At 38.3% G+C, this 17,107-nt stretch overlaps 1 protein-coding gene across 2 annotated transcripts in view; it reads left to right on the top strand.

The window, feature by feature from the left end:
• GTF2F2 (general transcription factor IIF subunit 2) overlaps positions 1 to 17,107 on the top strand; it is a 94,072-nt gene that overhangs the window by 63,965 nt on the left and 13,000 nt on the right. For both annotated transcript variants that reach the window (XM_067292346.1, XM_067292340.1), the window contains one exon: positions 12,448 to 12,547. In XM_067292346.1, the coding sequence (XP_067148447.1) occupies positions 12,448 to 12,547 (100 nt within the window). The remainder of the gene's footprint in view (positions 1 to 12,447; positions 12,548 to 17,107) is intronic.

Here is a 17,107-nt window from a genome sequence, read left to right as displayed (position 1 = left end):
AAGAGCACGCATACCCAGCCAGTCACGTCACTGTGAGCTGACCTGTGTTTACTGCTATAACAGTGGATGCAGACATCTAGTTAGGGTCTTGTTCAGTGCAGAGTATTTGCCACATTGGTGTTAAATGTTTGTAAAAATTCTGCAGCTCACAAAATCTCTTAATCTCAAGACACTTTGTAGAAGTTTTTGGCAAACTTTATTCTGATTTTTCTCAAAAAGAAGTTTTACAGTATATTAAATTTCATGTTCAGATAACTGATTGTCAAATTTGATTCTGTGAGTTTTTATGACAAACTAATGAAACTTGTGTAAAACATCTCTTCCTGTATATATATTTTTTAATTGCAGCCATAAATGTCATTAAGAAAAGTTATTCAGGGCAGGCTTTAAAATATAAAGTCCTGAAGCTTCTTTGAAGCTGTGTTTCTGTGGAGGACTTACTCAACTAAATTACATGTGCATGGAGACGTCTTTGACACAGATCTTATGGACAAACCCAATTACATAGCTTCCTGTTAGGGAAGCTAGACAACATTTGTGCCTCAGCCACTAACTGGTTTGGGAATTTGTCATGCCAGGTGAATCTCTAATCAAATCTTTGGGGGGGGTTATTTAATAACAGAATAAGTAGTGCTTCACAAAGCCTGGGTGAGTTTTCTCCTATTCACAAGTTACAGACACTCTCCTGAAAGTCTCCAATTAAGAGGAGAATATTAATGTAGCAGAACTCAGAGGTGCAGGGGGCTACATTTATTTTTTAACAAATAAGCTCTCCTGGGAACATTCAAAAGAGAATATTCAGAGCTACCCAAGGTTATGGTTTTATTTTCCAAAATAAAGGCCTGGTTAGTTTTAAAAATACATTTTTAAAATTCAAAATGAAATCTTACACGTCTGTGCTCAGTTGCTTCAAAACATAGCCATCTCTTGGTTCTGCCTTCTGGTCATCAGTGTGTTTTTAACTGAAGAATGTATTGGAAAGGTTTCTTTTTTCTAATGACTGCGAGAAAGAATTGTTTGCTTAAAGTTGTAGCAGAGCTTGAAGCCGAGTCTTGAGTCACCCCATACAAATCCTGAAGGTATTGTCAAAATCCTGAGCAAGGGCTCTTATCAGTGGCTAGTGACCATACGCCTGGACTAGCGCCTTAAGCCCCAGAGATGATGCACAAAAGCAAAGACAACTTTTAAAGAAAATGAGCACGAAACCGAAGTTTTCCCGCTGCAGCAGCCTTTCAAAGAACAGACTTGGGTGAAGGTGCCTGGAGCTGGGGCTCTCCCCAATGGCATTGCCTCCCGGCCATGCGGTCCCCAGGGACACAGCCCTTGGGCTCCGGAGCAGGGGCTCCCCCCGCGGGGCCATCGCCTGCCCCCGGCCTCGTGCAGCCCTTCGCTCTGCTGTGGGAGCACCGTCCCCTCCTAACCCGCGGCTTGATAGTGTTGTGGCGGTGTTTTCTGGTTTGGGGTGGGCAGGTGTGTAATGTATTGGGGGGCTGAGCTGGGAAACCTCTTGTTTTGCAAAATAAGAGGAGATAAAATATAATTAAACTACTTGAACAAATACAGCACAGCTGTTGAGTGCTGTACAGCTGGCAAAGGGAATACAGCTGGCTGAAAGAATGATGATCAAACATAAAAAAAAATGTTTTCTACTTTGACAGATACATCTTTCAGCCGGCTCCTTGACTCACTGTGTTAGGTTTCTTTGTTTCTTCAGCTAGCAGGAGAAACTGATAAGTTTTCCAGCTGGAGCATAAACAAGACTGCTTTTTCACATGGACTAAGGAGAAGAACGGGTCTCTTTTCCTTTGTGTGTCTGCTCTGTTGTTTATAGTGTAGCATTCCTGAAGTTGCTGAGCCTACACAGCTTTTCTCTTTAACTTAATGCTGATTTGGTTTGTATTAAGTATGGATCCAGAGTTCACTTACAACCAAGTCAGTTCTCTTTGCTTGCTGGAGAGAGTGTTGGGTGGGTTAAGCCAGCAGTTCAGCGTGAGCGTGTGCCTAAGCTATTGAACAGTAGATGAACTTGCAAGATTAGCTTTTAAGCTAGGGCGACAACATACAGTCATTGACACATTAACACATGTGCCTGCACAGTGCTTTCTGTAAGCAGTCACATTTTAATGCCCTTTGCAGCAATCTTTTGCTGGTTGCTTCCAAGTTTATTTTAATGGCGGGGAGGTGGATGTCCTCAGAAAGGCCTTCCGCTCTCTGGTGTTTTGGGTCTCCAGGCTGAGAAAGGGAGAGGCAGAGGAAAACCGTAAGTCTGAGCCAGCTAGGTTTTCTGGGGAAATATTCCAAATGTTTCCTAGATTGCCACAAACTGTTAAATTCTTTACAGTAAATTTCAATGGGAAGATCCACAAGGGAAGCAGCTGCTGTTGCTGTTTGCAGAGCTATTGGGGATGCCGGGAGGTAGCTGCAAAGTGGAGACGGTGAGATGGAAGTGCAGAGCTGGAGGCACGGTGCTGGCAGCTGTAATTCCCTAAAGATGTTTTGGGAGAGAGTCGGTACCACTCGACGAGTTCAGCCTGAGACGTCGAGGAGAGTTAGCAGAGGTGCTGTAGATTTTATTTTCATTTTGGGACTTGTAGCCAACAGCCTGCCTCTTTCTTCACAGCTTATCTTTAGCCGCATGAGCAACTTCATCAAAAGAAGTGCAGAGCAAATTGGCTGAGCCTGTAAGTCATCCACCTTTTCACCAATACTTCAAGGCCTAGGCTTTTCAGTATTTGGTAAAGATGTGGCTTTTCTGTCTAGGATACTCCTTCCTAAGGTTCTCCTTTCTTGTTAACCATAGCAAAATATTACACTATTTCTGGATCTGCAGACACTGACAAGAAATGTTTGGTTTTTGTTGACTAAACTTAGCAGTCCCTATTATTTGTACCATTGTTTTCAAAGTAACAGCAAGCACCGCAGATTACTTTTGGCAAGAAAATATGTATTTTATGATTTTTGAGACTGGGATTTTTCGTTTTAATTTTAGAAATAATTAATAGTTGAGAATTTAAAATTTCTCTTCTAAAATCTAAGTTGTTTGAAATAATATCTAACAAATAGAAAGACACATTAGTTACAGAGCAATCTGAGGACTAAGGAAGATGGAAGCAGGAAAGGAGACTGCATCTTTGAAAACTGAAGTGGGAAAGGAGGCTTTAAAAAATACAATAAGAAAGGCATGGGCATATGGTGATTCTTCATTTGTGTTTTCTTGAATCATGACAGGATGTTTTTCTATAAATGACACAGCACAATAAAATTGAAATTATGAGCTTGAACTATCACTGAATACTCTTCAGTCAGTGGTACACAGGAGCAAAATTTAGATTATCATTTGATAACTATAATGGTCATTTCTGTCCTTAAAATATATAAATACTGAACGTAACTTCATTTTTAAAGATCTGTTTTGTCCTGCTTTTTACATTAGCAGGTCAGATTTTTTCTTCCCTCTTATCTAGTCATGCATCCAAGTATAATATCGGAACTAATTGGTTTACATTATCAAAGAAATTATTCAAGCTGAAGTTTTTCTTAAACAGGAAATAATTTATAGCTCAGTTGTGCAAGCTGCTGAGAACAGGCACACTCACTGCAACACAGGCAGGTTGGTGGGAGAGTGGGCATGGCAGGATAACCAAGATAGACCTAAAATACAGGACCTTGACCAGTGGCCCCAGAGAAAGTCTCCCTAGCTTACCTTATCTGGGAAGGCCAACGTCGCATAACGCAGTCGCTGCTCATTGAGGCACGGCGAAGAGCAGCCCCTGACATTTGCTGGAGGCAGGTCCCCACCATGGTTGCCCATCAACCCCATAGAAGAAAAGAGCAAGAGCTGCTCAGATCACAGGCTTTCCTCTAAGCTTTTTTTCTGCTGTGTGCCCGCTCTTCCCAGCCATCTGCGCTGAGCTGCAGCGCCCTACCAAAACATCTGTTTAATAGTCCCTGATGTCTGGATGAGACCAGGATGCCAAATTGGTCATGTTCAGGAAGGTGTGTATATAACACGGTGTGGAGGTAGGAGCAGTGCTCAACTTTAAAGATGGCTTGTCCCTCTTTCCTGTTCAAAATCTTGTCAACCTGTTGCGGGCACATGCATGACTTCTTGCCTAGATCAAAACTCAAGTGCTCAGCGTTGGCAGGGTTCAACCCTTTCTGTCATGGCTTCAACTCACACCGTCTTTGCTTAGCAGCCTGAATTTTGTCAACAGTGTTTCAAAAACTTGGTCAAAAACATGTATTTAGCGTTGTATGTATGCAGTTAAAATTGTATGTGATTCTTTCTAAAGGAGTTTATCTGGTTTTAATCCAAGAGGCTAATCTTTGTGTTAAAATTAAAGGACTGTACTACTTCTGTCCTACTTAGATGGCTAATGATTCACTTTTCCTAGATCTTGAGTCTTTACCTTCTGTAGTATTAGTAATGGTCTTGTGAGTTACCTGGTGCTTCCAGGCAAGGAAGCTATTTCACTGTGTATTCATTCCTACCCACATTTAAGATACAGACATCTGCGTGTGTTGTACAGATTGCTGTAAAGAAAATGTAGGATGATTCAGAGGTGGAGGCCTGTGTTTGGTTAGATGGATCCTTCCTACATGAAAACCTTAACTGAAAAAATCCAAAGGCAACTGGGACTTTTCAGCATATTTTTCCAGAATATGTCGACCCAAATCCTTTTCCTGTCCTACGATTCCTATTTGGCCGTACTTCTCTTCCGATTTCTGTGCTGCCTTCTGATCTCTTTTCCATGAAAAACAGAAGTGCTTCATGTATATTTTTATGGCTCTTCAGAGGTCTATCCTAAATTTTACCTTTGTTCTGATTTCTTCTGACATTCTGCCTAATCTTTTCTTCTTGTAACTCTGCCAGCTTTATGCCTTGTCTCATGTGCCTGCTTAAGATAGGCTGCATGCACCAGACAACACAAAAATACTTTCAGATCTTATTTTAAACCTAGTTTTAGATTTTTTTTTTGTCATGGGAATGAGCCACAAGTGTAGCTACCCAGGTATAGATATGCCTGTATCTTGCAGTTTTACCCACTTAGAAATCAAGATGAGCTGCTCTGTATACGAGCGCTGTATATAATGGAGCTTGCGTTGATGCACCTGCACCCTGGTTAGGGTCTCGGAGAAGATTGTTCCTTCTCACTCTGTTTTTGTTTGTTCTTGAATTTGATCTTTTCACTTGTGTTGGGATTTGTGTCAGATTGAAAACTGGACAGAACAGAGACATTTGCGTTGTGCGTGCTAATAAGAAAACATTGAAAATACAGTAGAAGCCAATGGAGGAGGTTTCGTTTGCCTTCTGGGCACTAAGTGATTGAATATGATGACTGCAGTATGGAAAGGACTGCAAAATCCTGACAACAACTGCAGAACTGAAAAAATTCTCTGTTCTTCCAATATATGTGAACTGTAACAAGAAAATGTTAGTTTCTTTGCAGTAAGTTTGATTAACTGTGATTGGCCTTTCCGTAGAGGCACAGCATGGTGACTGTGTAAGGAGCTTTTCATCCTGCTCAGGGACTATGCTGGATTGGCTCAAGCCCCCCTAGAAGGGCAAGGAAAATATAGAGTTACCGTGTGGCTGCCTTGCTTCGCAAAGGTGAATGGTCACACTGCATAAAAGATATCTCTGAAATACAATTCCTTTTCAATCTCACCCTTGAATAACAAACCTCCACCATGTCCCCAATATGGGCCAGTCACTGCCAGAGCCTGAGTCCATTAGCATCAGATCGCTTCTATAGAAGTGTCCATTAGACACATGTGAGCTTGATTAAACCTATCCGTGATGCCAAGCAGATCCCATAATTTTCTTCATGTTGGCTGCACTAGGGCATCACTTAAGTGAATAACACTAGGGAATGTTATCGTTCAACTATGTCACTCCTAGAATGCTTAAGTCGGTGTTATTTTTACATTAGTTATCTTCACCTTCTCCACCCTAAAGGATTTGAATCCTTTTAGTATTTTGCAACACTAAACTTGGAGAGGAAAATGGGATTTTAGTGGTTTTAATCAATTACTCCCATTTTATCAAACTGGAAAATAAAATACATAAGTAATTGTTCCTTATTGTTGAATTGTCATTCATTTCGTCTCTTGTGTTATATCAGAGAAAAATATATAGAATTGGAGTTATCAGTTATGACTATGGTGCTTGTCTCTATATTAGATCTGAACGTACCGTATATTCAAATGATTCATTGCTCAGCCTTCAACATACACAAGATGCCAACTTCAGAAAAAACTAATAGATTTCCTGAACCCAAAGTAATTGCAGCACTTTCCTTGAAATACCAGGATTTCAGGACTTAAATTAGTTACAAATAATATTCTATAGTAGTAATCTGAAACATTTGGTTATTTAATGCTGGCAAATGCACTTCATGCCATTTCCGTTCAGCTTGTGTCTTCCTGCCCCTATTCCTTATAACTAGAGATGCATTCACTTGCTTCGACTTAGTGTGTGTGCTGGGGTAACATTCACTGTCAGAAAGACACTGTTAGAATCACCTGTACAATGGGCTAAAATTAATCCACTTCCATTTAACATGAGACAATAGGACTTTTCTTCTGCAGCAAAACAAAACTTGCTTAATTTGCATGTTGCTAGTTTTAACATTTCATAACATAGACGAAATGCTTTGTACTTCAGCAACAGGTTGTCATGATTATTAATCTGCAGTTAATCTGCATTTTCACATTCAAAGTCATTCTTGTAATTTCCTATGCAGTTTGTGGTTGGGCTGTTTCATAGAGTTGTTTTAGTAGGATGTGCCCAGCAAGGTGCTGAGTTCCCTCAGTTATCCCTGAATTATGAAAACTTGAGGAGGTTTCAGCATCTCTTAGGAGTGTTCATCTCTATCATCAGCTCATTTGTTATATAATTTATACTCTTGCTTAGGAAAAAAGTTAGAAAAGATGCTACAAGAGCCTAAGCAAGATGTGGTAGTCCAAATAAGCACGAGAGGAGCAGGTGTGAAGCTATACTATTACAAATATTATTTAATTTAATAGCTTGTTTTGGAAGTGATTTTGCAGGAAAAAGAAGCTGCATACCTGCCTCTCTCATGCCTGGGCCGCTTAGCAGAATTCAAAGGCAAAGAAAAAAACTTTGTTACTCTCGCCAGGTATCCTGAAACATCATTTAATGCAGCCTGTGTGTGGTTCAAATGCAAAATTATTGAGTAGGGGACTAAAAGAGCATTGTTCCTTGGTGTTCGGTCCTCTGGTATGGTGCTGGGAACTTCTGTGAGGAGTCAAAAAAAACATTGCAGAATTGTGCAGAGTTTGAGAGTTTGTGTTTCCACCCCTCCAAAGCTTTGGGCTGCAGACCTACTCTTTTCAGGTGAGATGACAGTGTGCTTTGTGGTGTGATGTTGCACGGAGAGAGAAGCAGATCAACCTTTGCTTTTTTGCATCAGTAAGGCTGGGTCCTTATCTACTGGGGCCCTGTATAAATAAAACCAAGCACAAAAAGATAGTAAAGCTTTTCAGTCCTGTCTTTATGACAGTTTCTTCGGAAATGTCAAGAATTCAAGCTCTAGCAACATTTCTGATTAATACCTGCTTCCAATCTTTGAAACTCTTGTTTTGTGATAGAGGAAATCATCTAGTCTCAAGCTCTTGGTTTTACTTTTCGTTGCTGGAAGATTAATATCTTTAAAAGCCAGTGAGCATCTCTTCATAGGAATGTGCATATTGCCTTCAACTGTCTCTTCTTATGAGTCTGCTGCATGTTGACAAGTACTGTACAATTATTTCTAACCTTCTTCAATGTTTATTTTTCCCTTTTTCAACTGTAGTCACAATGACAAACCAAGATTGCGGTATAAAATATATTTTACTGGGGAATGACTGTAGTGGATTTGATGCCATGCTGGTTATTTGCTGTATTTCAGGGCAGAGGAGCTATATTTGATCTTGGGGGTGGAAGAGAAAACTACAGTGTACAAGCTGGTGGCTGTTTCATGTTGTTAATTTATTGGCAGTTTTGGAGAAAGTCTGCATTCTGTTAATGTTTTTCAGGCCAGATATTAGCATGAACTGTAGTGCTAGCTATTTCAACAAGAGTCGTGGAGAATTTAAATCCTTGGAGACTTCTGTACAGTTCTGATCCATAACTAAGGCTTTTAACTGTCACATTCGTGGCAGTCATAATAAAGAGTAATAGGGTAAAAAGCCATTGCTCCTTTAAATCAGTGTCAGCAGTGACTCAGAATGTCTATTGTTTTTTTTTTTTATTCCTACCAGCAGTTTCAATTAAGATTCAGCAGAGCCACTCTGAGAAAAACCTGTATAAAATCTTTATTTTTATGTATAAGCTTCATAGTATTTTGGTTTAATATTGCTTTTTAAAGTAATTATATCTGTATCATTTTAAAGCATCAGTCTAACAGGCTGATATAATGCCAAGTATGTGGCTTTTGTTGTAAATTTTGGAGTGTGTAACTACTAGAATACGTAAATATATATTTTGTTAACTTTTTAAGCAACAGCTCTACAAGTTTAAAAAGACAATTGTATTCCCCCAACATACTACTTTGGGAATATAGGAGAATTATGGCAGGTTTTTGAAAAACTCCACACCATATTTGCACTGCAAATAGTGTTGGTACCAACAAATAATCTGGGTAAAATGATTGCAGGCTATTCATTTTTACCCTGTAATACACTAAGGAAATTTTCATGCTTCATCCACAGAGTAAAAATTTGCTGATTTGGGGGTATGCACCTCATTTGTCATGCCCTTTGCTTGTTTGTATTTGTGCATTCTGGGGAGTCCGACTGTGGAGGCTGCTCCAAACATGATTACGTGACCGTTATTCAGCATGGAAATCCTGTGGAAGGAAAGCAATCTCAGGGTCTGTCAGTCTCCCGGTGGGTCTGGAAACTTCAGAAAATGTAAATGAGAAGCGCAGCCATTAGGGAGAAGAGGAGCAAGGTGCATGCATAGAATAAATGCATATTAATAGCAAGGTTTGCCTCCTGAGCCACTGTGCCTCCCGTTTAGATTTCCATATTGTCATGTGGCAACTGCTGTAATTGCTTCCATTAAAAAGTAATACCAGGATGTAATATATTTTTAGTTCTTTCTACGGCAATTTATCAGTTAGGAACAGGAAGAGAAGTTCTCACTGTACTGTTAGCCAGTTTTCTAAAGACTGTCTGAGATCCATAGATCGTAGTTTGGAAACTTTTGGCAGATAGGAGAAATCTTAAATTACAGCACTGATATCTTTGATATCTCCATCAGAGATGCATACGTTTATAGCTGATAAATTTCTGTTAGTTGGTGCCTGTAGACCTTTCTGAAGTTTTCTGGCATCTCACGAACAAACTTAGATTTCCATTTCCATTCGGTGGGCTTCCATCCTTCTTCCTAATCAGGCAAGAAGTTTTGCTTTGCTTGCAGCATTGTGTTGTGGTGAACTTCACTGTCATCAGCCTGTGAAGGTCTCTCATAAATGTATTAATTCTCCTACACATTTTCTTGACTACCGTTTTGGAAATTAGCAGTTTATAGGTTACAATAAAAAAAAACTGGATGCATATCATGCATAGCAAGTCTTTTTGAGTAAAAAGTGTTAAGAAAAAATTGCTGATGTTCTTTTATGCAAAAAAGATTAATTTATGGAAATTGCACTGAAATGGGCAATGAGATTTCCTGCATTTTAATTTTAAAATGCCAGAACAAGCAGAGACCTTTAACATTCAGTGGTCCGAATTTCATGACAAACTCTAGGCTGAAGAGATCTCAATTATGTGTCTGTTTAAAATTTCTAATTTATTAAGACGATGGAGGGGTTTTGCCATAGCCATCAAAAAGCTCTTCCTTCTGAGAACAGTCTGAGGTGTTCAATCCACATTTTTAGTGCTCTGGCTGGGGTCTTAATCTGGCACAGCTGCTCCGTTCGGCTTTGTGAGAGCCACTGCTGCTCTCTGGGGCGTGAAGAGTATCTGTGGGATGAGTGGTCCTTAGGCCTCATTGGTTCACGTCAGAAGAGAAACGTAATGCCTTGCATAGGCGTTATTAATGAATAGGTGTTATATATGAAAAATCTTTACAAATAAATAAATAGGGCTTGTAGCTTAGCACTTCCAGGTAGTGCTCATGGTGTCCTGGTGCTCCCTGAGAACGTGCAGCAGCCCAGCTGCTGTCCTCCGCTGTCGCAAGGGCTGCCTCACACAGGCGGAAAGGGCAGGAGGGAAAAACAGAAGAAGAGAAAGGAGCGGAAGCAATCAGAGAAAAGGGAGAGGACCAGAAGGTCTAGAGAAGGTTATTTTGGTGGTCTCATGACAGATAATCTGTCCAGTTTTCCTTCGCTTTCAGAGCATGGTGGATTTGGATGCCTAATTTGTCTCCAGGAGCCCCCGTTTCATGACTAAGAGCAAATATGGGCAAAAAGATTTAGCAGGAAATGTGTGCCTGCTTCCTTTACTGAACGGAGAATGGTGAGAGGCAAGAAGTGAGGCAAAAGATTGATGCAATCTGCTAGATGGAGGACTCAAAAACTCCCCAGGGCAAAACAGTAGGAAAAGGGGGGAAGAATTGCAAGAGGAGTTGATAAAAAATTTAAACCCAAACTATTTAACAAGGCTTTTATAAAAATAAATAAATAAATACAAAGATGTCGTTGAGACCAAAAGAGAAAGAGATTAAGGAATAAAGAAGTGGGGGAAAACACAGATTTGGAAAGAAGATATTAATTTAGCTTTCCTGTAATGCCCGGTGCTTCCCTCTTTGCAAAAGTTAAGCATTGGGGAGACCTTTGGTAACAAAATCAATAAAATGTGTAAAATTGTTTAATTAGATTGAAGGCCAAAAGATAAACCCTTGTGATAAAAACTTTTACCTTTATTTGCTAGAGCAGTGGTAAAAAGAGCTCACTGCTCATTTACCCAGAGATCGATTTTCCTTCAAGCTAAGAAAAAACATGCTACATTTAGGCATTGACGTACCTTCTCCTGATTTACAAATTTAGAAAACAAGGCAGTGGTCATTCAAGCATAGTTAAAACTATAAAACAAATTACAACTTTAAAAATATTCAGAAGGAAGCAGATATATACCTATGTAGAAGATAAAAACTGCTGGCAAGTATCGTTCAGAGATACTGGCTTTGAAAGATTGGTTTTATTTCCAGTTGCTATAGCTAGTGAATTTACTTCTGAATTTAACACTTATTTCAGATGTGATTTATTTAGGTTGTTCAAGTGTCAAGTGTAGTCAATTTAAATATAGGTTTTTGGATATGTTATGTTTTTTTACTGAAATAAAAAGAAATCAGTGAGCTCTAACATTTCTACTCTTTTTATTAAAGTATTGTCTGATTTATCACATTTGTGTTTTACATTAGTAAACATTTCATTACTATTTGCATTAATGTCATCATATTTATTTTTCTTTCCAAAGAAGCAAACATCATTACATTTACTGCTGTAAAAGTCTTACATTGCGTCTCATGAAAATTGATTCTTCTGCCTATAAAATATGCCTTTGGAAACAAAATTACTTCACTGATCATAACAATTTAGCTTTATCTAAATATTAACGGGATGTGTCATGAAGACCTTCCCTCTGAAGGGACATTATCCTGCAGCTTCCTGAAGCCTGGTTTATTGCGCCTCCATTTCAAATAGTAATTCCTCAGTGCTAAAACTGAAGTAAATGGAGTACTCTGTCTGAACCATCGTAAGTAATCTTTAAATTACACAGGGATGAACTTGGCTAAATTTGTTCAACCTCAGACCTTCCCATAGTCTTTCCAAAGTAGGACTAAGTAAGGGTCACCTTTAGTTAACTGTTTTGTTGAGACTTGATTGCACATTGTTTTGAACCTGGATGGAGTTGTCTGTATTCATGTTTTTTTTAAAATATGCTCTTCAAAAAGTTACTTGGACTCTGTTGCTGAATTATAATGCCAAAAGAAAGGTTAGGGATTTTTTTTTTTTTACATTAAAATATGAGACAGTCGTGAAGTCTGATGTTCACTGTTGTCTGAAAGTCTGTAGAGGTAAATTGAGAGCTTCTTCAGCCCTCAGCTGAGTAATCTGGGAGATCTTTTTTTTCTTTTAGTTTGGATTGGTTTTGGACTTTACTGAAGAGCAAGGGCTTCTCTTCCACCTGAGTGTCAGGCTTTGGCGATAAAGTTTGTGTTTAAAAGCAGTTTTTGGTTTTCTCTTCCCTTCAAATTGCTTAGTTTTCAGTATTGCAGTATCTGCTGTAACATACGATGTCCTAATAATCCATGGTGTTTTCAAGCAAAAATAGAGTAGGAAAATTAATTCAGAGAAGTGCATTTGTTTTACCTTATTATTTGTTTGCAGCTGACCTTTGATAAGGGCTGGTTTGTACTTGCAGATTTTTAGAATTCAATTTGTATGTGTGCTTGTCTGAAGCTTTTATTAATTCTCTTTTTCTTCTATTTTGAAGACTACAGATAGAAGAATCTTCTAAACCTGTCAGGCTCTCACAGCAGCTGGACAAAGCTGTAACCACCAATTATAAACCTGTGGCTAATCATCAATATAACGTAAGTAACTTTTAATGTTTTCACTTTTTCTCTTAGCCAGTACGAATCTCTCGGGACTTCAGAATCTCTGTGGACCTGCTGTCCCGACTTTCTGCAGTCCTGTCGCTCACTAGCAGGCCGCTATCACTGGAAATGTTCCATGATATCTGTTTTTTTTCTCTTAGTTTGTTTTCTGGATATCTTCTTTCTCTCTCAAGACCAACATCACCAAGGTCTACCAATTCTAACTCTCTTGTGTTACCTGATAGCAGGCAGATCTCCCTTATACCAGCCTTTTTTGATTTCTTTATTACATTCTTTCTCTGGTCATTTTTGGAAATGTAATTTTGAAGTTTTGGGATGAAAGGCAGTTTTGGCTTTGGGCTATGAGGTGTGGAAGCACTCCTTTGGGCCAAATAAAATATCGCATGGAGGTGGGTAAATGACTAGAAAAATATCTTTAGATTCCAGTCCTTTGCAGGGACTGGCCTGAGTAGAAAAGAATAACAACTGATAATTTTTTATAGTTTCATACCTTCACGGTACATATTATCTGCATCATTAGCTTTGTCAATAATACACCCACACTGCTGTTCCAGATCAGTTGATGTACATACAAACTGTAATGTCCTTTTTCTTAAAGATCCTGAGTAATTTATATGTATACATATATAATCACTGTTACTGTTTGAATGTGAGGAATGTTAAGTCATACTAAAAATGAGTCACCATGTTAGTCATTTAAACTTTTACACTTTTTATTAAGATTTTATTTACATAAAACAAATGACAATATACTGTGTGATATTTAAGCATTATTCTGCAAGGCAGTCTATTTCCCCAGAACCAAAATTAATCATTTCTCTCTCATGGGACCGTCTGGAGTAGTTACTGTTCAAAGTCTGATCTATACATGGATGATCATACCGATATAACTATTTCAGCTAAGGGAATGACATTTAATCAAAATAGTCACACCAGTATATCCTGCTATGTAAATGCAATTTTATATGAGTATATGGATGCTTTATGATGCTATTGTTATTTTCCTTCTTTAATTCTAGGATAAGCTATAGTGATATACAAATTCTCTTTATACTGGGAAGCTCTGCCATTTCATTGACACTAGCAATATAACTGTACCCTGAAGACAATCTGTGAATCTTTAATCCAGTTGCAAACTGCTGTCTTGTTAGCATCATATAAATTCGAGTCTTGTGTAAGATTCAGGGGATAACTGCGTAACTAGGTTCCTTAAAAAATTATGATGCTTATGCATGTTAATGATGATGTTTTTAGCAGTTACATAGCTGTCCATTTAATGGAAGTCTTTGGGCAACATGTTTACCCTTCATATCTGGCTAAAGGCATTTCGATGGGAGAAGTCCAATAGGACATGCTTGTGCTTGAATCATCTCGGCCTTCCCGTGACCCTGAAGACCCAGGCAGGACAACTTCCTACAACATATTTCCTCTCATTATGTCTTTTGTTAAAGTTCAGGTTAGATGGCTCAAAGGGCAGGAGATTGGGAGAACAAGTCCACAAGCTTTTTATTTTTCTGATGTTTTGAAGCTGCAGCTGCTTTCTCAAAATGCACTGCATTGCTTCTAATTATATGAAAGCTCTGTTGGGGACAAGACTTTTCACAAGACAAAAGCAAAAGGTACAAGTTGCCACACATGCTGACTAGGTTCAGTCATCTTCCAGGGAGTTTCTGAGGAAGGAATCAGCACTTCCTGAAGGAAGAGATGATAGAATATTAAATGGAGTTTAAATGTGGCTGCTCCATGTGCCCCTAAATGAAGATACAAAAGGAAGGAAAGGAATTAGCCATGCAGGCGGGAAATAGCAATAGCTTGTTAGAATACCAATTTTGCCATTAGTAAGGAAAGGCAAAGTGAATATTTTCTCTTCAAAAATTATATTAAAACTGCCTTTCTATTAGCAGAAGTTACAATTCCATTATAATGTATACCATAATTATAATTTAGCTTTTCTTCTCTGAGAAAGGAACCTTCATTTTCTGTTTATCCATAAATGAAACACATGTCTACAGGGTTGCAATGTTAATGTTCTTGCAGCTGGAATCTTCCTATTATGTAATTATGTTTCATACTTCAGCAGAAAGTTCTCTGGGCCCAACTGGGCCATCCCTCCATCACTTTCAGATCACATCTTTCAGCAAATAAACAGAATATCTGGGTCATTATACAGGCAATGATCATACTTAATTTTTTTTAAATCTTATTAGTGTAGAACAGAGTATTTATGACCTTACAGGGAACAAAATAATTGATTTTATCCAACCATTTTCAGCTACTTCTACCATAATAAGGATTACAAAAAACTGATGTTTGTAGGAATGTATAATCAAATTATGGACATCTACTGTTATTTTCAATTTCCCTGAAATCCCCAGGCGACATATACCAAACCCTGCAGAAATTTTTGCCTGTGGAGCTCATGAGGGCCTGATTAACATCTAGAGTTGTAGTATTGTTTGCTGTTGTAAAGATGCTTTTGTAAAGATAACGTTCATTTTAAATGGCTAACGTGTTAATACAATTTTGTGAAGGCTGAGCCTGATTGTCAAATTTTAACATGGAGATTGCTTTCTGCTGTTTTGGGGTACACACAGAGCAAGAGATACTTGATAGGGTCGTCTCAATTTTGTACAGTACCAGAAACCAGGATGATGTCACTGTATGAAAAATGTGGGAAGAAGGCCTCAGGATAACAGGAGTTGCATTGTAACCAATATATGTGTAATCCTTACAGCAGTCTCAAGGCAAGAATGGTTCTGGTTGCCCCTTCAGAGGTTTCTTCTTTATGTTCTCCCCCTGTTCTCATTTTCTGTGATTGTAGAGGTTAGTACCAGTGTTCCAGGTGGTAGGAAAAAATTTGTTTCTTTTTTCTCCAGTTTAGCACCAGGTATCATGGATTTATTGTACATGTAGATATAGATAGATATTGAGATAGATAGGTATCACCATTTCCTTTTTGAGATGGTCTTCAGAATAATAAACCACATTAATTTCACGTTCTTGTAAACGGAAGTTAAAAACAACACTTTTTAAAAGTAAGTTGCACTTGTTCAGTAAACATGAGCAGTGAGTGGAGGAGAGTTTAAAAAAAGTGGCCTCCGTAGTAAGTTCTTCTTCTTATGTAAATTCTTCTTTTTCTAGTTAGCTGGAAGCCCTGCTCTGTGCCATTTACTCTTACTTTTGCTTTGCAGATGTCTTCTACAGATCTCTGTTCTATTGATGGTTTGCCTTCACTTAACCAGTTTCCTCTTCCACTGCTCTTTCTGGCTGTCTGCTGCATATATACACCTTAAGAAGCCCTACGGCGTGAGAGCCTTTACATCTTCCTTGATATCATGTAGCTCTGTCCATGAGACCAGAAGTTGTAGGTGATGTGTCACCCTATGAAAAGTTGTTCAGGAAAACTTCAGCGTGGCAAAGGCCTTACTTGAAGACGCAGATTTGTTTTCTCACCTTGTCAGTCTGTAGAATATTGTGTCAATAGTGGTGGTCCTCGTGAGCTTACTGATGAATTTCAGATTGAGGTTAATGTTTTTGTTCAGGCACAGGCTTAAAAAAAAGAAAAGAAGGCTTTGCACTCCCAGTTCCAGTTTCAAGGAATTTTGAAAAAATTGTAAGACGTTTTAATACTTCTTTCAAACGACTTCAGGTGAAACTTCTTGGTTTCTCTTATCATGCCTTCTTTATCACCTTTGTATTAACTGTCTGCCAAAGAAGTGTAATACATAGTTTCTGTATTAATGATACCTTCAGGAAGGCAATTTTGGCAGCTTTTCAGCAAGCTTAGCAACATACTGTGAAGGTAAACAAAGAGAAATTGATTTTTGTATGAAGTCTTGCAGGGATAAACTAGCAACTTCTACTCTTGACAGCTTGTTCTAAAATGGTCCTTCCTTGAAATCAAATCATATTTTAATGCTTTTTAAATTTAAAAACTACACTATTTTAAATAAATCTAAATCAGTTTACAGTGTGCATGCATTCTGTAACATGACTCTCAAAGTATTTTGAGCTTACTGCATAAAACATCTTGTTTGCAAAGAAAATAGAAAGCAAGAAAATGAAAGGGTACATTGTAACTTGGTATGAACAGTGTATTCACAAGACAAAAGAAGAAAGCAGCAACAGATACCATGCTTTTTTTTTAAATAGCATTTCACAATGCTCTCTGTTTTTAGACAACAGTGGGAGCTGTTGCTGAAGTTGGAGGCAAATAGTAGTGTTGCTAATTAAAATATTGGCAACTGGGACACCAATTGCAGATTACTTGTTTTCAACAAAGGGAGGGCTTGATCATCAGTTTTTTATGAGTTGGTTTTATACATTACTGAATTATGAATTTTAGAATATTCACATTGCAGGCATATAGGGAATGAAAACACTCCTCTTCAATTTGTTTTAGGTAATCCAAAGAATGTAAAATAGAAAGTCCTACTGGGAAGTGTTCACTGAGCTGCTAAAATAACAGAGAAAGAAGAATGCTGAGCATTAGGGTTTACTAGCAAATAAAGACTATGCTTCAGTTAAAAATACTAC

Source organism: Apteryx mantelli, chromosome 1 (genome assembly GCF_036417845.1).
Source record: "Apteryx mantelli isolate bAptMan1 chromosome 1, bAptMan1.hap1, whole genome shotgun sequence".
Lineage (NCBI taxonomy): Eukaryota > Metazoa > Chordata > Aves > Apterygiformes > Apterygidae > Apteryx > Apteryx mantelli.
This window is presented reverse-complemented; position numbering and strand designations above follow the sequence as displayed.